Raw genomic sequence first — 24,668 nt, 5'->3', positions numbered from 1 at the left:
ACTTCATATTGAAGAAGATCTCAGGACTGTCATTCTCCTTCTTCACTTCTGTTTATTCTCTCTTTCCTTCCTTATCTCCATTTCTTATTTTCTGCCACTTTCTTGTTTTCTTCCATTTCTCCAACCCCACTAATGCTTTACCTTCAATCTCTGCTACAAACTCCTTTCTATAGCCAATGACTCCATCCCTCTTGCAGGCATCTGTACAAAACCCACATCCATATCTTTTTTTTCTAGACTTGACTATTCCAACACATTGCCAGTCAGCTCTAATGTTTCACACTTCATCAACTTGAGGTCATCCAAGACTCCATCTATTCTGATATTTGCCACATTTGCACATTGCCTTTGTTCTCACCACTCTTAGTTCCTGGTTAAGCAACAACTTATATTTATCATTCTTATTCTCAAATCCCTTGCATAGAATTTCCTTTCTCTGGTTTTGAATCTCCTCGGGTCACACCACTTTCTGAGATATCTATATTCACTTATTCTGGTTCTTTATCATGACTGATCTTAATTGTTCCATAATTGACAACTTGAGGTATCTAGATCTTAAAGTTTAGAACACTATTCCTAAACTACTCCATTTCTCTAATTTTCTAATTTTAAGATGACACTTAAATCCAACATTTTGTTTCAGAATTTTGGTCATCTGCCCTAAAATCTCCTTATGTAATTTAGTGTCAAGTTTTGCTCCTGTGGCATCCTTTGGCACTTTATATTATATTACAGGCACCAGGTTAAATGCAAGATATTGTTTCACCATCATATCTCTCTTTTCCTTGTTCTCCTGACAGGGAAATACTCTTAATATAGAATTTTTTTTTCCAGTTTTAGGCCTCTGCTGTCCACAAACTTCAGCTTGCCCAGACTACACCCTCACACTTGTATTTCACACTGACTTCAGTGTTTTGTGGATAATTTACCAGTACATCAAATTCACCTTCAAATCCTTCCAGCACACTACACCTCAGTGATCTTTTTCAACCGCCCAACCCTACTGTCCCTCTTTGCTGCCTTCACTGTGGGCTACAGCTCATTTCCACCATTCCTCCATAGGAAGTCATTTCATCAGCAACGAGCCTCTGTCCTTAGGAAATTTACTTCAGACCTCATCATTATCCTCTCCTTTGGTTTCAAAGCACATCTCTTTGAACTAGTCTTTCAAAATTCTCTGTTCACTTCTCCTCCCACTCACAATCTGCAATGTATTACAACCACTGTCTTTTGAGGATCACAATAGAAATAGAGAGGTATTCCATTGAATTATATAGAATTTCCCAGCACAGAAATAGGCCAGTGAGCTGAAATGGTACAAGCTTATACTCCACATGATCTATCTCTACCTACCGCAACTAACCTTGTCAACATATTATGTTACTCTTTTCTCACATGTATATCTAGCTTCCCCTGGAATGCAATGCACCATTTATTTATCTATGTGGAACTCACGCATACAAGACACTGGTGGTCACTTTCCCTCTCATGCTTCTTACTTCTCTGTATGTTCACAGGTGATACAGCTTTGAAATCTTTTCAAATGGACTTTAATTTGGTTGTAGAAAATATAAAAGATTTGAATATTCTGGCTGGTGAAGGTGAAGCTAGGGTGGAACACATCACAGGCGGAGCTCGGCTAAAGAGACCAGACCCTGTACCACTCACACTTTTCAAGAATGGAATTGTGATGTTTAATGGTCCGTTCAGGTCATACGATGAACCTTCAACTCAGGTAAAGCACGTATTGTAAACAGTGTGTACTATAAACAGTCTTATACAACCTAAAGTTCAAGAGAGCATAACTTGCATGACATTATGCTATGGGAAAATAAACAATGACACATACTGTGTACAAAGTCTGTATATGATGTAATCAGTCCATAATGTTTATGTATGAAAATGGTACGACAAGTTGAAACAGCTGTTTAAAAATGCACATGGAAATCTGGACATTATAAATAGAGATATAAAATACAAAAGGAAGTTATGCTAAACTTTTATAAAACAATGGCTAGACCTTATCAGAAGCATGAGTCCAATTCTATTCACCATACTGTAGAAAGGATGTAAAGGCCTTAATCAGAGTGCAAAAGAAATTTACTAGAGTGCTACTAGGCATGAAGGACTTCAGTGACATGAATAGTCTGGAGAATCTGGGTTGTTTTTGCAAGAGTGGGAATGTTCTGAGAACCTGGATTTGAATCCTACCAATGCAGATGGTGGAAATGAAATGCAACAAAATCTGGAATTAAAGGTCTAATGATGACCTTAAGACCATTGTTAATGATCATTAAACAACAATCTTGCTCACAAATGCCCTTTAGGAAAGGAAAACTGCCGTCCTTACCAGGTCTAGTCAGATTGACTGTTAAATGCCCTCTGAACTGGTCTAGCAAGCCACTTGGTTGCATCATCAATAGAAAGAAAAGGAATGAAGCTTGACAGACCACTTAGGATTGACTAAAGCACCCAGAAATGACAATGCCAAACACATCCTGTCGACCCTTCAATGTCCTCCTTACTAACATCTGAGGGCTAGTGCCAAAATCGAGAGAGCTGTCTCACAGACCAGCCAAGTAAGAGTTTGACTCACAGAATCATACCTTACAGAAAATTCCCCAGACAACACCATTCAGTCCTTGGGTATGCTGTGTGTCATTGGCAGGGAAGATGCAGTAGAAATGGTGGAACACTGGTAAACAGTCAAGAGGCATTATCTTCACTCACAGGTGCTGAGTGGATAATCTAACTGTCAATCATCTGCTCAATAATAACCAGTTTGGGTTCTGCTGGGGCCACTCAGCTTCTGACCTTATTACAGCCTGAGTTCAAGATTGAACAAAATCGCTGAATTCCAGAGGTGAGGCAAGAGTGACAGCCCTTGACATCGAGGTCTTTGACTGAGTTTGGAATCAAGAGGCCCGAGAAAAACTAGAATCAATGGCACTCACGGGGAAATTCTCTGCTAATTGGAGTTGTACCTGGAAGGAAGGAAAATGGTTATGGTAATCAGATGTCAGTCATCTCAGAGTATTGTCCTATGCCCAACCATCTTTGACTGCTTCAATGACCCTCCCTCCATTATAAGGTCAGATGTAGGGATGTTTTCTGGTGATTACATAATGTTCAGCAACATTTGCAACTCCTCATATACTGAAACAGTCTATGCAAAATGCAGCTAAAACTGAACAATATCCAGATGTGGGCTGGCCAGTACCAAGTAACATTAACTTGAAACTATATTGGATGTGCCCTATTAATACTGTGGCTAGAAGAGTCAGAGGGTAGAAATCTTGCAGGGTGTAACTCACATCATGGCTCTCCAAATTAGTGCACAATCTACAAGGCACAAGTATGATGCAATACCTCCAACTTGCCTGACAGACAGCAACTCCAACAAACTTAGCATTATTTAGGACAAAGCAACCTGCTGGATTTACTTCATATCCTCAAACATTCAGCCCCTTCACCGCCGAGCAGTTATAACAGTGTGTATCATTTACAACATGCACTGCAGAAATTCACCAAGGCTTCATAAACAGCACCTTCAAGATGCATGACCACTACTATCTAGAAGGACAAAAGCAGCAGATACATGGAAAACACCCCCACCTGTAAGTTCCCCTGCAAGCCCACGCACCATCCTGACTTGGAAACATATCGTCACTGTGCCTTCAGTCACAGTGGAACAAAATCCTGGAACATCCTTCCAAGGAGCTTTGTTGGTGTATATACACCCAGTAGATTGCAATGGTTCATGAGGGCAACTCACCAGCACCTGCTCAAATTCAGGTTATGAAAGATTATATATAAATATGAGTCTTTTTCATATTTAAATGGAACTGACAGGAATATTCTGTGTGTTGTTACGACCCGAAAAGCACTACCTGGAAGGTGACGTAAGCAGATGCAATTGTAACTGTTGAAGGGAATTGATAAGTATTTCTTTTTCATGAAAAGCAAACATTTGCAGGGATGTGAGGAAGTTGTCAGGATGTGAGACTAATTGAATAGTCCCTCCAAAGTGGAAGCAGAGGTACCACGTGTGAGTGGCCTCTTTCTGTGCCCTATACAAAATTTTATTATGCAAGAACCTCAATGGCTATATTGATTCTTGTTTATGTTGACTGTGTTATCCAATTTTATGTCAGATATTATTGTGAAATGTGATCAGAAATAGTGACTTAATGTGAGGCTTTTCTTCTCCAATGTTTTAATCTTAGTATTGCATGCAAGATATCATGGATGGATATTTCCCATCAGAGCTGCAGAACAGGTACCCAGAAGGAGTTCCAATTAAGGTGAGTGAGTGAATAAATAACAAAGTATTAGTAATGAAACATTTACTGGGAGATATTGACATAATGGCAATGTAATTCGATTAGCAGTTCAATTGCTCAGGCTAGTCGTCTAGTCATTATTTGATGACAAGTGTCTTGATCAAGTAGTGCCATGAGTATAATATGCAGTTGATTTATTTAACTCCTTTAAGAAAGGCTGTGAGATTGTCATGTTGTGAATTTGGAACTTGCATATATATATATATATATATATAGAGAGAGCCTTTCAGTGTCTCAGACATCCCAGATTGCTTTAGAGTTACAGAAGTACTTTGAAAGATGGCAGGAGAGGTGGAGAGAGCAGTAAATAAAGCATGCAGTGTTTTTGACTTTATTAATAGGAACATAGGGTACAAGAGCAAGGAGGTGGTGTTGAACTTGTACAAGAAACTTGTTAGACTTCAGATGGAGTATTGTGTACAAGTGTGGAGATCACATTATAGGTAAACTGTAAATGCATTGGAGCGAGTGCAGAAGCAATTTACTGGAATGGTACCGGTTATGAAAATAGATTGAAGAAATTTGGACTGTTCTCCCTGGAGAGAAGAAGGCTGAGAAGAAATCTGATTGACATTTTCAAAATCATAAGCAGGCTGGATAGATTGGATAGGGTGAAGCTGTTCCCATCTGTGAAAGAAACAAGAACAAGAGAGAACAAGAATAGATTTAAAGTAATGTCAGAAAAGAAACTTTGTTAGGATATAGATTGCACTGCCTGGAAATATGGAGGTGGCAGATTCAATTGAGGCATTCGAGAGAGCATTGCATGATTTTTGGACAATAATGCAGGGACATGGAGAAAAGGCAGGAGTATGCGCTAGCTAATGGAGCCGGTGCAGGCCTATCAGGCAAAAGGGCCTCCTCTTCATAATAGTTCTGTAATTATGTTTGTTAAAATTGTCTGTTATATTGAAAAACCCATTTCAACCAACAATATTCTCAAACAATAATAGAAATGACCAGGTGATCTGGTTTGCTCATGCAGGAAGGGGGAAAAATATTGGTCGGGGAAAATATTGGTCAGAGCATCTAGGGGTCAGGGGAAAATATTAGTCAGAGTACCCAGGAGAGCATTGGTCTGGGGAAGGGGGGCAAATATTGGTTCAGAGGAAAATATTGGTCAGAGCACTCAGGAGAGCATTAGTCAGGGGAAGGGGGGAAAATATTGATCAGAGCACCCAGGGGTCAGGGGAAAATATTGGTCAGAACACCTAGGGGTCAGGGGAAAATATTGGTCAGAGCACCCTGGAGAGCATTCCTTCTCTACCTCAAAATAGTGGCCATGGGATCTGTTATGATCTGGACGTACATGGAATAGTGTAGGTTAGATGGGCTTCAGATTGGTATGACAGGTCGGCGCAACATCGAGGGCCGAAGGGCCTGTACTGCGCTGTAATGTTCTATGTTCTATGTTATGTCCAGCTGAAGGACAGATGAGCCCTTAGTTTAACATCTTGTCAGAAAGACAGGACATCACACATTGCAGTATCCCTTCAAGACTGCATTCAAAGTGGCAACCTGAAATTTAAGTTCAAGTCTCTCTGGAGTGAAACTCAAAACCACAAACTCTGATACAGAAGTACAACCCCAAATAACACTAAACCCCAAAGACTTCATCCATGTCCTTACCAACATAAAGCTTGCCAATTACCTGATCTTGGTCAAGTGGGGTTTGCTTACTGAGACAAATAGAAAATTAATGTGGACCTTCTGGTCATTCAAAAACTCTAGCCCAGAATGAGTTTCCAACAAAGTTGTATACATTAATGATTGCTGTGTTAGACTGTAGAATGGAGCTTTCAGTGAATTGCTGTCAGAAATGGGTGGAAACTTTGCAAAAATTTGACTCTTTAATAGTTTCAGGTGGTTCTGTACAGGATGTGCTATATTATCACATATACCTTTTCACAATTCATGTGGCACAGAGGAAATCAATGACACCTTTAAAATGAAGCAGAAAATCTATTTCCCATTATACATTAAATTGTGCAAATGAGTATTGATGCAAGTATTGTAATAAGTTGCAAGATGTCCTTTTGCCATGAACTGGTCATTGTTAGTTGATATATTCTGTTCCAGCAAGATGTGTCTTGTGAGTCCCATGTTTAATGGGTATTTGCTATATCAGAAGATCCTAGATTGGATCCACAATATGATCTCATTGAGATTTCATTTGGAGCTAACATTGTTCTCAGCACCCTGACTAGACAGGAAAAACATCAGCCAGGATTCTCAGTGTTGTTCACTGTTAAGTGACCCCCACCCAACTCCTCCTGCCTGGTATAGATATCTGGATGAGAGATGAGTAGCAGGATCAACTAAGATGCCTTCCAGTACTGAATGATATACCACTGTATACTGCCTTGGCTCACACATGAAGAATGACCATTGTTTATGAGCTACCGGGATGGGGAACAGTACTCACAGAACTAATCCTTCACACAACTCATTGACCGCAACCCCGGAATCAGAATGTTCCTTATCCATTCCTGTGAGGATGCAATAAACTTTGTTGAATGACAAGAGTCATATTATCAAATTGATTATGTTAGTTAGTCACATGAGTTGAAAATGCCTAGATTTATTTGTCTTATGGTCACCTACTTTACAACTGCAAGGAGTCTAGGATGAGTCAACAAGTCAAAGGTGGGTTAGGGAATTGTGGTTATCGGGCCAGTCGTCTGTCTGTGGGGATTAATTTTTTTAACAAATGCATTTGTTCCTCAAAGTCCCTTGGAGGCATTCTATATAGAGCAGAGTCATATCTAACCCACAATGATCTTTGTGGTTTGCTCTCTGAATAGGTGACCGACAGGAGAGATTTGATCTTCCGGGACAGACAGTTACATGCAGAATTCCCCGGCATGGGACAAACGATAGGTGGGTGCTATACCCCTGGAGTCTCCAAACAGCAAAATTGTGGGGTTGTAAAGGAGACAAGTGAAATTCCAGGTGGGTATGAGTGGATGAACTGAAGTTGGTTACTCACTCAGGCTGTTGACAAGGAGTTGCCTAACTTTCTCACTGTATCTGTCAACTGTTTTAATTGTTGTGTCTGTTGCCATTATAAACACTGAAGAATTTTAGTTAGATAGTGAGCAAACTTAAACCTTTTTATAGATTTTCCTGAGTCACCTATTTATTCACCATATCTCTCAAAATCCTGCAGAAATGTCTGGGGGGTGAAACTTCACTTTTGGTGGGGTGCAAAATGGATTAGCTGCCAGCTATACACCTGGCCAGTAAACATCTGTTAGTCACAAACCCTGCTTCATAAACAACGCACCTATCTTACAGCCAGCAATTTTTTTCTTATCTGTTGAAGTTGACAAAGATATTTTCTAATTGAGCTGTTCAGGAATATTATTATGTACGTCCAGAGCAATTAAAACTGTGAATGCAGGATTCCTGACCCATGTGCCCTCCCAAATAGAAGTTGATGAAATGGAAACTTCTGAATTTCTCCCAGCTGATGAAAACTAGCTCTCACTAACTTCAGCAAATTGCCTGATACTGAACCCCTGACATTGGCTGTGACTCCACCTGTTTTATGCCCATCTTATGCCCCAGAACCTCTCAAGGATGTCCTCAATGATTGCAGTTTGCATTTAATAGCAGCTTTAACTATTAGATCCCCATTCCTGGAGTCTAAAAATTTATGGTTCTTTTGTTTGAAACATATGACAAAGCATCCAGGACGAACAAATTCCATTGATAAGATTTCATCATGTCTTTAAGACTGCTATAAAACAGCACTACTGCAGACAATCTAATGTTAGTATAAAATCACTACTATGTGAGCAGCACACTAATAAGGTTACAATATACATTTGGCACTCTCCAGTTCTCTAACATCCACCTGACCCAGGTCTGGAGAAGTTTGGATGATTATGGCAATTTCTCCCGGTATCCCCACCTCTCTAAACATTTCGGTGTTGTTACACTGTCCAGTAGACAGTGATAGCACTGTCTGAAAAAGCAAGATCACTACAGAATGTTACAGTTCAGCAATTTTTAACAGAAATCAAGTGGTTTTTCCGTCCAGCTGCTTTTAGCCTTTCAAAATCGTACTTTTGGTTGGGACATTTTGAACAGAAAGTACCCTAAAGTATGTATGCAACAAAATTCTGGGTCACAGGCATTTTACACCAAATCCATGTTATCAGTAATAGCCATTTTTTTGTCTTCTTCCTCTTCTGAGTGGGGTATAATCATGTTTAGCTTTCCAAACATAGACTGGGACTGCCATAGTGTTGAGGATTTAGTTGGAGAGGAATTTGTTAAGTGTGTACAAGAAAGTTTTCTGATTCAGTATGTAGATGTACCTATTAGAGAAGGTGCAAAACTTGACCTACTCTTGGGAAATAAGGCAGGGCAGGTGACTGAAATGTCAGTGGGGGAGCACTTTGGGGCCAGCGACTATAATTCTATTAGTTTTAAAACAGTAATGAAAAAAGGATAGACCGGATCTAAAAGTTGAAGTTATAAATTGGACGAAGGCCAATTTTGACAGTATGAGGCAAGACCTTTCAAAAGCTGAATGGGGGCAAATGTTTGCAGGTAAAGGGACGGTTGGAAATTGGGAAGCCTTCAGAAATTAGATAATGAGAGTCCAGAGACAGTATATTTCTGTTAGGGTGAAAGGAAAGGCTGGTAGGTGTAGGGAATGCTGGATGACAAGAGAAATTGAGGTTTTGGTTAAGAAAAAGAAGGAAGCATTGGTCAAGTATAGACAGCAGACATCGAGTGAATCCTTAAAAGAGTATAAAGGCAGTAGGAGTACACTTAAGAGGGAAATCAGGAGGGCAAAAAAGGAGACATGAGATAGTTTTGGCAAATAGGGTTAAGGAGAATCTAAAGGGTTTTTATAAATACATTAAGGACAAAATGGTAACCAGGGAGAGAATAGGGCCCCTCAAAGATCAGCAAGGCAGCTTTTGTGTGGAATCACAGGAGATGGGGGAGATACTAAACGAGTATTTTGCATCAGTGTTTATTGTGGAGAAGGACATGGAAGAGATAGAATGTAGGGAAATGGATGGTAACATCTTGAAAAACGTCCATATTACAGAGGAGGAGGAGGTGCTGGATATCTAGAAACACGTAAAAGTGGATAAATCCCCAGGACCTGATCAGGTGTACCCGAGAAGTCTGTGGGAAGTTAGAGAAGTGATTGCTCGGCCTCTTGCTGAGATATTTGTATTATCGATAGTCATAGGTGAGGTGCTGGAAGACTGGAGGTTGGCTAACATGGTGCCACTCTTTAAGAAAGGTGCTAAGGAAAAGCCAGGGAACTATAGACCAGTGAGCCTGATGTCAGTGGTGGGCACATTGTTGGAGGGAATCCTGAGGGACAGGATGTACATGTATTTGGAAAGTCAAGGACTGATTAGAGATAGTCAACATGGCTTTGTGCATGGGAAATCATGTCTCACAAACTTGATTGAGTTTTTTGAAGAAGTAACAAAGATGATTGATGAGGGCAGAGCGGTAGGCGTGATCTATATGGACTTAGTAAGGTGTTCGACAAGGCTCCCCATGGTAGACTGGTTAGCAAGATTAGATCTCATGGAATACCGAGAGAACTAGCCATTTGGCTACAGAACTGGCTTGAAAGTAGAAGACAGAGGGTGGTGATGGAGGTTTGCCTTTCAGACTTGAGGCCTGTGACCAGTAGTGTGCCACAAGGATCAGTGCTGGGGATCCACTGCTTTTCATTATTTATACAAATGATTTGGATATGAACTTAGGAGGTGTAGTTAGTAAGTTTGCAGATGATACCAAAATTGGAAGTGTAGTGGACTGCAAAGAACGTTGCCTTAGAGTACAACAGGATCTTGATTAGATGGGCCAATGTGCTGAGGAGTGGCAAATGAAGTTTAATTTAGATAAATGTGAGGTGCTGCATTTTGGAAAGGCAAATTATAGCAGGGCTTATACACTTAATGGGAACATCCTGGGGAGTGTTGCTGAACAAAGAGATCTTGGAGTGCAGGTTCATAGCTCCTTGAAAGTGGAGTCGCAAGTAGATAGGATAGTGAAGAAGGCGTTTGGTATGCTTTCCTTTATTGGCAGAGTATTGAGTATAGGAGTTGGGAGGTCACGTTGTGGCTGTACAGGACATTGGTTAGGCCACTGTTGGAATATTACGTGCAATTCTGGTCTTGGTTTATCGGAAGACGTTGTGAAACTTGAAAGGGTTCAGAAAAGATTTACAAAGATGTTGCCAGGGTTGGAGGATTTGAGCTATAGGGAGAGGCTATTTTCCATGGAGCGTCAGAGGCTGAGGGGTGATCTTATAGAGGTTTATAAAAATCATGAGAGCAAGGATAGGGAAAATTGACACGGTCTTTTCCCTGGGGTGGGGGAGTCCGGAACTAGAGGGTGTAGGTTTAGAGTGAGAGGGAAAAGTTTAAAAGGGACCTAAGGGGCAACTTTTTCACGCAGAAGGTGGTGCGTGTATGGAATGAGCTGCCAGAGGAAGTGGTGGAGGCTGGTAGAATTGCAACATTTAAAAGGCATTTGGATGGGTATATGAATAGGAAGGGTTCAGAGGGATATGGGCGAAGTTCTTGCAAATGGGACTAGATTAGATTAGGAACCTAGTCGGCATGGAGAAGTTGGAACGAAGGGTCTGTTTCTATGCTGTATATCTCTATGACTCTATGTTTGGAGCAAATTACTGCAGATGCTGGAATCTGTACTGAAAACAAAAAAGTGCTGGAGATCACAGCACATCAGGCAGCATCCACGGTGAGAAAACAAGCTAACTTCATCTAAACTATCAACATCCTTCCTCCACTAGCACTCCACCTACATACCCCACCCCTAACTATTGCATTAATACTACCCTTTCTACACTTCAGCTCAGATGAAGAGTCAAGTAGACTCGAAACATTAGTTTGCTCTCTCTCCACGGATGCTGCCTGACCCGCTGTGATCTCCAGCATTTTTTGCTTTCAGTATAATGATGTTTGGGACAGATTAATGTTATTCATTCATCCAACCACAGGGACTGGCAGAGGTGACATGTCAGATTAAAATGCAATGAAGTATTTGTGGAACAGCTCCTTTGGGTCATCCCTTAAGCTAAGATCTACTTGTTTACGCAAGTTAACAATATTGTAAAGATACATGTTTTTAATTAAGTGCTGAACTTATTTAGCAGCTAGTAAACATCCTGGAAGACCCTGCCTCTCCTAAAACTCTCCCCCCAACAGAAGCAATTGCATCAACATTTCTTATACTTCTGCAGGACGATCATTAATTGCTGAAATTGCAGATTAGAACATGTCTCATTCTTTTTCTTAAATCAAAATTCCCTTCAGTTGTTCTCTGTCCTTGTCTAGATTTACTTTCTGATGACAGTGGTTGGTGAAGTAACTAATTTTTGTTCCCAGTTTAAGTACTCAGAGGTGGGGAAATCTGGCTCCACAAACTCAACCTTCAAGATTGGCTGCCCGGACTTCTGAATTTTGGTCTGGGGTTATGAACTCAATTAGAAGTTGGGCCAGATGACCCAGAAAGACCTAAGGGGCTGCTAGTTTCTAGGCTGGCAGACATCTTGTCCTGGGACTGCAAAGCTGTGCTTTTCAAAGGGATACCCAAGCTATTCAGAACAAATGCACTGAGAACAGTCCTGCTCTTAACTGGTCTATTTGCCACATTCTCCACTTCCAAACACCATGGGCTCCCATTTCACTGGAGGCAGGCAGTCATTTAAATGGGTCAGCTTCCTCTAGGACCCCGTATGCACATACTAAGGCCTACCCCTAGTCTTGGGTGAGCTTCTCAATGCTAAAACCTGGGCCGTGGTGTTTACACAGTACCTTTGTTTTTTGAAACCCTATAATAAAATTACCAGTGAAGTGTGATCCCTGGTAAAATTGACTTGAATTGACATTCCCTGTCTTTCTGCTGTAGGCCTCTTTAACATGCTTGGTTTCCTCTTAAGGCTGTGGTATGGAAAACGGTTTTCTTTTATGCAATTCTTTTTACACATTGAATGCCGTTATTCCACATCCTCTTGCACAATTTATTCTTCCTTTCCTGTCCTGTAACATTCAACCTTCTCACTCTTACCAGGGGAATCCACAAAACCACCAAAGGTAGTTATCTACACAGCTTTCATAACAAATGAAAGATGCATAGTCACGCTGCTCCAATGTCTACCCTAATTTACTCGTCCTACGTCTGTGCACAAGAATGTCAAGTATATTGTTGAAAAGTAACAATATCTGAGGAGTTGCTGAGCTTCCTAATATCATATTCCTAATATTCCTATTCCTAACCTGGAGAGGGTTCAGAAAAGATTTACCTGGATGCTGCTGGGAATGGAGAGCTTGACACATAAAATAGACTGGAAAAACTGGGACTTTTTCACTGGAGCGTAGATGGTTGAGGGGTGACCTTATTGAGGGTTATAAGACCATAAAGGGCACAGATAAGGTAAATAGCAAGGACCTTTTTCCAAGTGTGGAGGAGTTCAAATCACGGGGCATACTTTTAAGGTGAGAGGAGAAAGATTTAAAAGGACATGAGGGCAAGGTTTTTACACGGAATGGTTCGTGTATGGAATGAACCGTAAAAGAAAGTGGGTGCAGGTACATTTATAACATTTAAAAGATGTTTGGATAAGTTCATGAATAGGAAAGATTTGGAGGGATATTGGCAAAGTGCAGGCAGGTGGGACTAGTTTAGTTTAGGAACATGGTCAGCGTTGAATTGGGTGGATTGAAGGGTCGGTTTCTGTGCTGAATTTCCCTATGACTGAAACCCTGTGCCTTTGGGAGTTCTGAGGCTGGAGAAGTGAAAGGGTAGTGGAAAGGAATGGCAGCTTCACTCCCTGTTCTAAACTCCCCTTTACAACTTTTTGGAGTTGGTGGATCCTCCAAACAGCACCAGGCTTCACCAGTTTCAGTCTCCACTGGACAAGCTAAATCCAGCACTTGTCAGCTTTCCATGCCCTTCCCAGGTCGCAGGCAGGATGGAGAGCAGAGAAGTAAATTGCCTTAGGATTCTGATAGATCCAGATGCTGCAGTTCAGATATTCCTTTCTCAAATCTACGATTCCTGTTATGTTCATTTGCAAGATGCTGTTCACAGTCAAAATAATCCTGGCTTCTCCACTTGCCTGGAAACTCCAGTTTCTATTATCTTCAGCTGCCACTAACTGTTTTGTACAGAACCATTTTTGAAATTAATTCAGGGGATGTATGCTTTGCTGCCCGGGCCAGCATCTATTGCCAGACCAATCAGGAGAGAGGTTAGGAAGCACTTCTAAACACAAAAGGTGGTGGAGGTTAGAGACTCTCTTCCACAAACAACAGTTGATGCTAAATACGCTGGTAGTTTTAAATCTTTTTTTAAGCAAATATATTAAGGGATACAGGCCAAAGGCAAGTATGTGGAGTTAGATCACAGATCAGCCATTAAGTCTCATTAAATGGCATAACAGGTTTGAGGGACTGAATGGCTTACTCACATTCCTATGTTCCTTGATGTACTTGAGCTGCATCCTTAATATTGCTGCAGTCCATTTGATGTACATTCACTGTGCTATTAGAGACAGAGTTCCAGGATTTTGACGTACTGCCAGTCACCATTCCTGATTTGGAAATATATGTCCTTCAGTGTTGCTGGGCCAAAGTCCTGGAATCCTCTCCTTAATGGCTTTCGGGGTCGAAGTACAGCACATCAGCTGCAGCAGTTCCAGAAGGCAGTTCATCATCAACTTCTCTACAGCAACTACCAGAAGGATGTGATGGTTCTGGATAGGGTACAAAAAAAGATTTGCCAGAATGGTGCCTGGTTTGGAGGGTATTAGCTATGAGGAGAGATTGGACAACTTGGTTAGTTTTCACCTGAGCGTAGGGGGCTGAGAGGTGAACTGGTAGAGGTTTACAAAATTATGAGAGGCATGGATAGAATGGATGGTCGGAGTCCTTTTCCCAGTACAGAAACATCAGTTAGCAGGGAACATAGGTTTAAGGTCAAATGGGGTAAAGTTTAAAGGAGGTGTGAGAGGCAGTTGTTTGGCCAAAATGGTAGATTCTAAGGAGTGTCTTAAAAGAGGAGGCAGCAGTAAATGGACTGAGAGATTTCAGAAGAGAATTTCAGAGCTTGGGGCTCAGGCAACTGAAGTCACAGCTGCCATTCATGGAGCATAAACAACAGGAATGTGTTCAAGGCCAGAACAGCAGGAATGCAGAGACCTTGAGGTTGGAATGGGTTACAGAAATAGGGTAAAACGCTTGAAAGATTGGAATATGGGGATAAGAGGTTTTAAATGGAGATATCACTGTGCAGCCAATGCAGTTCAGTGAGAACAAAGTGATGAGTGAACAGGGCATGCAAACAATAATTTTATAGCAGCCAAAACAGGTGGTAATCTTCTCTGGTTTGACTGTTAGATATGTTAACATCGAGTGACTGCCTGTGCACGTGGAGTTGTATAATAATTGATCAAAGTGTTATTTACGCACCCTGCCCTCATTTAGCTTCAGGAATCAGTTCTGAAGAAAGGTCACTGGACTCAGAACTTTAACTCTGTTTTCTCTTCACAGATGTTGCCAGCCCTGCTGAGTTTCTCCAGCAATGTCTGTTTGTGTTAGTTTCAGGAATTGGTCTCTCTCCAATTCCACCACAGCTGCACAATCAGTGATAAACATTACACATTACCATTCCTCTAATTCTGTCAGTGTGGTTCCTGTCCGTCATCTCTCTCTCCCTCTCTCTTTCTTTCACTGCAAACTTAACATTTCTACATCCTCGGGCCTGCTCAGTGTCCATTTGTTCACCATTTTCACTAATCAATGATCAGAAATCATTGTTGTGAAGGCTCCTCCTCCTTATTAAAGCCCAATTTTCACATGAGGAGTCGGTGAGTAAACTGCACCTTCCACCCTCAATCTGCGTATACACAGCCCCCACTCTCACAATCATGACTCACATCCTCAGCTTGCACAGACACAGCCCCATCCTCAGCTTGCATGTATACCTTCACTTCATCTGGCATCACCAGCATATTTTCCTCTCATTTAGATCGTTAGTGATGTTTGAGCTCGAATGGGCCTGTCCTCGTGCCTCCCAGGTCCATCAACAGCAGTGATGCACTGAAAAAGTCCACAGCGGAGCGGAGGATGGGGGTTGGGTGGGTGGGTGGGGTGCACAAACATCTCATGAGGCAAGTGTGGCATGAGGTTATTGTGAGTCTCTTGGCAGGGAGCTGGATGTCACAGTCTCAAGGGCAGAGGACCCAGGGGAAAGCATGTGGCTCAGGAGAGAGGGAGGGGACAGGAGCAGCCTCAGGGCTGAAGAAACTCCATCTCTGCGATTTTCCCCTGACTGATAACTGTATTTAAAAAATGACATTGAGAGGAAAGGGAGACCACATGAATGGCACTTTTTAACATGACGTATCAAGCATGTAAACATCTGTTGGAGGCGTTCCAAGAATTTGACAACGTTTAATGTGGGCACAGGTGTTTGTTCCAACATAGCACGTAGCAGGTCCACACCGCCCCATATCACTGACGTTTGCTGATCCAGTCCCTGCTCATCCCAGTTGCTTGTGACAGAGAGTAGTGGAAGTGAAAGGTGGGGGGGGGAATGAAGGTGGTGACTGATAGATGAGCCAGGTCTTTGTTTTGTGTGTGTGACCAGATTTTCACCAAGACAAAGACCTTCTCCATTGTGATGAAAATGGTGAAAACCATCATTTATCTCAAAAGTCCTGCCCTTAAACCAATCATTTCCCATTTACGGAGGGGGTGAGGGCACCATGTTTTACACACGTACACTTCATTGAGACAGTTGTCCATTTAGGTGACTAGTTTCCTCCACATCAACCAGATTTTGGCATACTTGATATCTAGCTGGAGTGCAGAGATTAGATTAAGTAAGAGGAGTTGATTATTTTTGAAGGGGATGCTAAACATGAAAACAAAGGCATTGAAAACTGCAATGGGGTTTTGATAACAGCTTGGTGGGGTGGGCAACGATGAAACCTAAATGGAACAATTAAAAATTATTTCTCGCTTGCTTTTAAGGCCCAAAGCTGTCAGTGGAGCAATTTCTGAACAAACTGCCTAAAACTATCATCCGGGCTGGGAAGGTGATTGATATCAGAGGAGACATCAAAGACATTCTTCAGGTAACTGTGTGCGGGATAGCCTAGCGGGTAAGGGGAATCCTTCTTTGCTGCAAATTTGATTCAGATTGGATGGGAGAGGGTTCAGTCAAACTTGCTGACTCAATGTCTAGAAATCAGATGTGAAGAGTCGTCGCTCGATTTCCAAACAACTCCAGGCATCCACAATGGCTCATGTTTTAAGCAGCACAGTCACTGTTAAAAGGTCAGGAATGTGGCGACTAATATGGCCGTTGATCCTTTTTGGTGACGGGGTTGAGGAAAGATGACAGTTGCCTGAGGAAGGGGTCTCCTCCTCTTCATCAAATTGTGGAATTTTCAATATCCGCCTGATCTGACAGACAGAACTTCAGTTTAGTGTCTCACCCACCAAATGGAACCCCTCAGCCTCTCTCACCCAGCAAATACCATAGAGAAAATGTTACCATATTAATTTTTAATTGTAATTAAAATAGTAATTGTTAATGCAGTTAAGCACAGGAATTCACTGCCATTTCCTTATCCGAGCTGGTAAGTTTTTACAATGTGGAGGTGCTGGTGTTGGCCTGGGGTGGACAAGGTCAGAAATCACACGACACCAGGTTATCATCCAACAGGTTTATTTAAAAACACAAGCTGTTGGAGCGCTGCTCCTTCATCAGGTGAAGTGACCAAGGAGCACCTGATGAAGGATCAGCGCTCCGAAAGCTTGTGATTTCAAATAAACCTGTTGGACTGTAACCTGGTGACGTGTGATTTCTGTCTTGGTAGGTTTTGAAAATCAGCAGATGTCCTAAAAGAACAAAGGTTCCCCACAGCTCAGTGAATAGTGTCCCTGTAAACTCACAGTCCCAGGTAAACCAGCACTAGAGAATGTTCCAGAATATTTGCAGATTTCTCAGTGCTACTGAGTAATATTTGATCTTTAAGAATTAGACAAGGCTCAATCATTTGGTATCACTTTTGCTTTGGTGGCAGACAGGTGTGGGATTATAATTCCACTGCAGTGATTCGAGCACAGAATCCAGGCTGGTACTCTTAATGCAGTACTGAAGGGAGGGCTGTATTGTTAGAGCTGCTGTCTTTCAGAGGAGATGATACACTGGGGACTATTCTGTCATTCCAGGTGGCTATAATCGGCTTCTGCGTATAAACCATCGCCTGAGCTTCTCAATTAGATTCTAGTCCATTACACCTTCCATTTCTCCTTTGTTCAGTACATAAACCAAGTGAACACTCGATTAAATACTGGGTTGTAACAACCAGAATCTCTTACTGTTATTCAGTGACCTAAGTTTGTTCATGTCTCTGGGCACTGCCTCAACTTTGTAATCAAAATAAACAGCGTGCATCTGCTGCCACCTAGTGTTGATCATTAGGCATTGAATGCAAATGGTCTTGGAAGTATACAAAGGTTCAGCAAGTCACAAAACCGTTGTTTCTCAAAGATGAATTGTTGCAGATGAACCTGCAGAGCCACCAAGCTTGGAGGTGACCGCACTGCCCCATGCGGGTGCTGGATGAAGTGGGAAAGGAGGCATAGAAAGATGAAGAGAAAGACAGATGTAATGTTTTCATAGAACTTCATAGAGTCCTGACAGTGTGGAAACAGGCCATTCGTCCCAAAAAGTTATTCTTTCTTGATTATATGTTTTTGGAGATAAGTCTCTTGATTAAACTTAAAATATAAGCCATAGCTATTAATTTAACCTGAGGCAGTGTTTGTAGAGGAATAAGTCGGTGTTATTTTTTGGGTCTGTAGATTGTGAAGGAGCAAAAATGGCCTTTGCAGTGATATGTACTTCTTGTCAGATGTGGGAGTTTAAAGAGAGTTTAAGGGTTACTGCGGATTATATCTGCCATAAATGCTGTTGGTTGCGAATCTTACCAGATCAAGTGGATCGGTTGGAGAAACAGATAGAAGCGATGAGGAATTTGCAACAGCATATGATGGATGGCAGTTATAGGAAGGGGGGAAAGTCTCAGATACAGTCACATAGATGGGTTAACTCCAGGAAGGGTAAGAGAGGTAGGCAGGTAGTGCAGAAGTCTTTTGTGAATATACCCATTTCAAACAGGTATGCTGTTTTGGAAAATGTAGAGGGTGATGGATTCTCAGGTGAACATAGCACGAACAGCCAAGTTTCTGGTATTGAGATTGGCTTTAATGCAATGAGGGGTATGTCGGCTTCCAAGAGATAATTGTGTTCGGGGATTCTGTAGTCAGAGGTACAGACAGACGTTTCTGTGGCCAGCAGAGAAAAAGCAGAATGGTGTGTTGTTTCCCTAGTGCCAGCATCAAGGATGGGTGCAAAATGTTCTCACGGGGGAAGAGGGGCCAGGAGGTCATTGTCCACGTTGGATCCAACGACATTGGAAGGGAAAAGGTTGAGACTCTGAAGGGAGATTACAGAGAGTTAGGCAGAAATTTAAAAAGGGAGGTCCTCAAAGGTAGTAATATCTGGATTACTCCGAGTGCTACGAGCTAGTGAGGGCAGGAATAGGAGGATAGAGCAGATGAATGCATGGCTGAGGAGCTGGTGTATGGGAGAAGGATTCACATTTTTGGATCATTGGAATCTCTTTTGGGGTAGAAGTGACCTGTAGAAGAAGGACGGATTGCACCTAAATTGGAAGGAGACTAATATACTGGCAGGGAAATTTGCTAGAACTGCTTGGGAGGATTTAAACTAGTAAGGTGTGAGAGACCCAGGGCGATAGTGAGGAAAGAGATCAATCTGAGATGCGTATAGCTGAGAACAGAAGTGAATCAAACAGTCAGGGCAGGCAGGGACAAGGTAGGACTAATAAATTAACTGCATTTATTTCAATGCAAGAGGCCTAACAGGGAAGGCAGATGAACTCAGGGCATGGCTAGGAACATGGTACTGGGATATCATAGCAATTACAGAAACATGGTTCAGGGATGGGCAGGACTGGTAGCTGAATGTTCCAGGATACAAATGCTACAGGAAGGATAGAAAGGGAGGCAAGAGAGGAGGGGGAGTGGCATTTTTGATAAGGGATAGTATTACAGCTGTGCTGAGGGAGGATATTCCCGGAAATACATCCAGGGAAGTTATTTGGGTGGAACTGAGAAATAAGAAAGGGATGATTACCTTACTGGAATTGTATTATAGACCCCCCAATAGTCAGAGGGAAATTGAGAAACAAACTTGTAAGGAGATCTCGGCTATCTGTAAGAATAATAGGGTGGTTATGTAGGGGATTTTAACTTTCCAAACATCGACTGGGACTGCCATAGTGTTAAAGGTTTAGATGGAGAGGAATTTCTTAAGTGTGTACAAGACAATTTTCTGATTCAGTATGTGGATGTACCGACTCGAGAAGGTGCAAAACTTGACCTACTCTTGGGAAATAAGGCAGGGCAGGTGACTGAGGTGTCAGTGGGGGAGCACTTTGGGCCAGCGACCATAATTCTATTCGTTTTAAAATAGTGATGGCAAAGGATAGACCAGATCTAAAAGTTGAAGTTCTAAATTGGAGAAAGGCCAATTTTGACGGTATTAGGCAAGAACTTTCAAAAGCTGATTGGAGGCAGATGTTCGCAGGTAAAGGGACAGCTGGAAAATGGGAAGCCTTCAGAAATGAGATAACAAGAATCCAGAGAAAGTATATTCATGTCAGGGTGAAAGGGAAGGCTGGTAGGTATAGGGAATGCTGGATGACTAAAGAAATTGAAGGTTTGGTTAAGAAAAATAAGGAAGCATATGTCAGGTATAGATCGAGTGAATCCTTAGAAGAGTATAAAGAAAGTAGGAGTATACTTAAGAGGGTTAATCAGGAGGGCAAAACGGGGACATGAGATAGCTTTGGCAAATAGAATTAAGGAGAATCCAAAGGGTTTTTACAAATATATTAAGGACAAAAGGGTAACTAGGGAGAGAATAGGGCCCCTCAAAGATCAGCAAGGCGGCCTTTGTGTGGAGCCACAGAAAATGGGGGAGATACTAAATGAATATTTTGCATCAGTATTTACTGTGGAAAAGGATGTGGAAGATATAGACTGTAGGGAAATAGATGGTGACATCTTGGAAAATGTACAGATTACAGAGGAGCAAGTGCTGGATGTCTTGAAACGGTTAAAGGTGGATAAATCCCCAGGACCTGATCAGGTATAACCCGAGAACTCTGTGGGAAGCTAGAGAAGTGATTGCTGGGCCTCTTGCTGAGATATTTGTATCGTCGATAGTCACAGGTGAGGTGCCGGAAGACTGGAGGTTGGGAAACGTGGTGCCACTGTTTAAGAAGGCCGGTAAAGACAAGCCAGGGAACTATAGACCAGTGAGCCTGACCTCAGTGGTGGGCAAGTTGTTGGAGGGAATCCTGAGGGACAGGATGTACATGTATTTGGAAAGGCAAGGACTGATTCGGGATAGTCAACATGGCTTTGTGCGTGGGAAATCATGTCTAACAAACTTGATTGAGTTTTTTTGAAGAAGTAACAAAGAAGATTGATGAGGGCAGAGCAGTAGATGTGATCTATATGGACTTCAGTGAGGTGTTCGACAAAGTTCCCCATGGGAGACTGATTAGCAAGGTGAGATCTCATGGAATACAGGGAAAACTAGCCATTTGGATACAGAACTGACTTAAAGGTTGAAGACAGAGGATGGTGGTGGAGGATTGTTTTTCAGACTGGAGGCCTGTGACCAGTGGGGTGCCACAAGGATCGGTGCTGGGTCCTCTACTTTTTGTCATTTACATAAATGATTTGGATGTGAGCATGAGAGGTACAGTTAGTAAATTTGCAGATGACACCAAAATTGAAGGTGTAGTGGACAGCGAAGAGGGTTACCTCAGATTACAACAGGATCCAGACCAGATGGGCCAACGGGCTGAGAAGTGGCAGATGGAGTTTAATTCAGATAAATGCGAGGTGCTGCATTTTGGGAAAGCAAGTCTTAGCAGGACTTACACACTTAATGGTAAGGCCCTAGGGAGTGTTGCTGAACAAAGAGACCTTGTTCATAGCTCCGTGAAAGTTGAGTCGCAGGTAGATAGGATAGTGAAGAAGGTGTTTGGTATGCTTTCCTTTATTGGTCAGAGTATTGAGTACAGGAGTTGGGAGGTCATGTTGCGGCTCTACAGGACATTGATTAGATTAGATTAGATTAGATTACTTACAGTGTGGAAACAGGCCCTTCGGCCCAACAAGTCCACACCGCCCCGCCGAAGCGCAACCCACCCATACCCCTACCCCGACATTTACATTTACCCCTTACCTAACACTACGGGCAATTTAGCATGGCCAATTCACCTGACCTGCACATCTTTTGGATTGTGGGAGGAAACCGGAGCACCCGGAGGAAACCCACGCAGACACGGGGAGAACGTGCAAACTCCACACAGTCAGTCGCCTGAGGCGGGAATTGAACCCGGGTCTCTGGCGCTGTGAGGCAGCAGTGCTAACCACTGTGCCACCGTGCCGCCCACTGTTGGTTAGGCCACTGTTGGAATATTGCGTGCAATTCTGGTCTCCTTCCTATAGGAAAGATGTTGTGAAACTTGAAAGGGTTCAGAAAAGATTTACAAGGATGTTGCCAGGGTTGGAGGATCTGAGCTACAGGGAGAGGCTGAACAGACTGGGGCTGTTTTCCCTGGAGCATCGGAGGCTGAGGGGTGAACTTATTGAGGTTTACAAAATTATGAGGGGCATGGATAGGATAAATAGACAAAGTCTTTTCCTCAGGAAGTCCAGAACTAGAGGGCATGGGTTTAAGGTGAGGGGGGAAAGATATAAAAGAGACCTAAGGGGCAACGTTTTCACGCAGAGGGTGGTACGTGTATGGAATGAGCTGCCAGAGGATGTGGTGAAGGCTGGTACAATTGCAACATTTAAGAGGCATTTGGATGGGTATATGAATAGGAAGGGTTTGGAGGGATATGGGCCAGGTACTGGCAGGTGGGACTAGATTGGGTTGGGATATCCAGTCGGCATGGATGGGTTGGACCGAAGGGTCTGTTTCCATGCTGTACATCTCTATGACTCTAAGTTCACACCAACCTTTCCGATGACCATCCCAACCAGCCTCACCACTGCCACTGCCACACCCCCTCTCCCTGCAACCCTGCATTTCCCATGGCTAACCTCTTGTTGGTGGTAAACAAGAGTCTATCAGACAATTGTAAGGAATTATTTTCTCACCAACTTAAAGTGGAGGATATAACAGCAGTTAAGATCTTGTGAATGACCTAACCTTCAGAACATGCTCCATCAATCCAAGGGGCTGTGGAAATGGAATCTGGAATCATCCATGGTTGCTCTGTGGAATCCTCCCAGCAGGTCCACTGTTCACTATGTTTGGGTATCGGTAAGATGTCTCTCAAAGTCTTCATTGTGAATGTTCAATGTGATAGGAGCAACACGTTGAGTTTTATTGCTACTATCCAAGCTTATTGGAGGTTATGAAGTATACGTCCATTCAGGGGTGAGGTTCTGACTCCAAACTTAGTATAATCTCTAGCCTTGTTTTAATTGGTTCAATTTATTCCTTCCACAGGTCCCTTCCAAACCAGCCAATGAAAATACGATTTTGATTGAAACTCCAACACTAGCAAAACTAAGAGAGAGGTACAGGTGTCACTGATCAAGGGATGAGGGAGGGCAGCTTGAAATACATGGGGCGGAGAAGCGAGAGCAAACATCTAGGGTCTGGTGTTGAAAGATAGGAAATAGATGTAGGAGTTAGACTATCCCATTGATACCTTCGAGCCATTAATTTGGTTATCCACTTCAATGCATCTTTTCCCTTTACCAGCTTTATCCCCTTGTTATTCAAGCTACTTCACACCTTGCTCCCCTGCCCCTGGCCAACACGCTACTTTAAACGTACCCCAGAAAATCTTTCTGTGAGGATATCAGTTTTGGTCCTCTTAAGGTGTAACCCATCCAGCTCGTGCAAGTCACATTTGCCCCAAAACAGGTCACAATTCTTCAGAAATCTCTCCCACCAACATCACTTCTGCAGCCACATGTTTCAATTGATCAATTCTTGTATTCTTGTGTTACTAGCACATGGCGTCAGGGGTGAGATTATTGCTCTTGAGATCTGACATTTTAAATTTCCTTCCTAAAATCTGTGTACAGGACTTTACCCCACTTCCTGTCTAAGTTATTAGCATTGATCTGGGTCATATTCCAAGGCTGTTCACTCTCTCCCTGAAGAATGTTCTAAGCCCAGTCTGTAAGATTTATGACCTTGGTACCAGGGAGGTAACACACCTACTGGAGTCACCTTTACTGCCACAGAAAGGGCCTGTCTGATCTTCCGTCGATGGAATCACATATCTCTATTGCACTTCCACTCTCCTCTCCCTCCTGTCGTGTGATGCCCATAATGCTACTGATTTGGTTTTGATTGTATTCCCCTGAGGAATAAATTATGCTCATCCAATTTCAAAGTGGAGAACCAATTAGCAAGAAAGATTGAGTCTGGGGTCTCCTCCCCTCCCTGTCTGGTTCTCATGTCTGTCTAGTAGTCACCCTTTTCTTCTCTGCCTGTGTGCTGCTGATCTGGGGTGTGAGTACCTCCCTGAACATGTGATCCTTATGGTTCTCTACCTTGTGATTGCATTAAGTTACCAGTTAATGACCAGTCAATGTTTACCCCAGCTATAGTGCTGAACTACTGTTGGCAGTTTTTTCAATGCACATGCTCCTGGAGGTTAACAAACTTAGAAAGAGAGAGGAGCACCACCTTAACCTCATCAGTAAATTCCCTGACTCAGTTTTGCCCTCTATTTCAGCTGCACTCTAGTAGAATCATAAGCCAGAAATAACTGACCATTCTCATTTCATCTACAAATCAATGTAGCACAGGAGGCCAGTCAACCCATCATGCTGTGCTAGCTCCTCAGTTGAACTATCCAACTAGTCTCACTCCCTTTCTCTTTTCCTATAGCCCTGAAAAAATGATTTCTCATTGTCGCTCTGGTTGTTTTATTAACCACCTTAAATCTATGCCCTTCTGTTACTGGCCTTCCTTACTAAGTCACAATCCTTTGCTATTTTTGGACATCTCAACCAAAATTTCCTCTTAACCTGAACCAATGCCCTGAATGAGTGTTTGGTTTCCTTGGCCAATGTCCAATGTTCTGGGTCACTGTCCAATCCAGCATACTGCTAACACCCTGACCCAATGTCCAGTGTCTTGGGTATATTCTCTGCCCCT

General features: G+C 42.5%; 1 protein-coding gene across 3 annotated transcripts in view; it reads left to right on the top strand.

Moving 5' to 3' along the window:
- ubxn11 (UBX domain protein 11) overlaps positions 1 to 24,668 on the top strand; it is a 63,740-nt gene that overhangs the window by 30,948 nt on the left and 8,124 nt on the right. For all 3 annotated transcript variants that reach the window (XM_043717513.2, XM_043717511.2, XM_087976788.1), the window contains 5 exons: positions 1,518 to 1,735; positions 4,227 to 4,304; positions 7,148 to 7,295; positions 16,394 to 16,497; positions 22,998 to 23,068. In XM_043717513.2, coding sequence (XP_043573448.2) covers positions 1,518 to 1,735; positions 4,227 to 4,304; positions 7,148 to 7,295; positions 16,394 to 16,497; positions 22,998 to 23,068 — 619 coding nt within the window. The remainder of the gene's footprint in view (positions 1 to 1,517; positions 1,736 to 4,226; positions 4,305 to 7,147; positions 7,296 to 16,393; positions 16,498 to 22,997; positions 23,069 to 24,668) is intronic.

Source organism: Chiloscyllium plagiosum, unplaced genomic scaffold (assembly GCF_037043375.1).
Source record: "Chiloscyllium plagiosum isolate Xiang-an unplaced genomic scaffold, Cpla_swu_hap1 HiC_scaffold_30, whole genome shotgun sequence".
In the NCBI taxonomy this organism is placed as follows: Eukaryota; Metazoa; Chordata; class Chondrichthyes; order Orectolobiformes; family Hemiscylliidae; genus Chiloscyllium; species Chiloscyllium plagiosum.
Note: the sequence above shows the minus strand (reverse complement) of the source record. Positions and strands in the feature narration are given on the sequence as shown.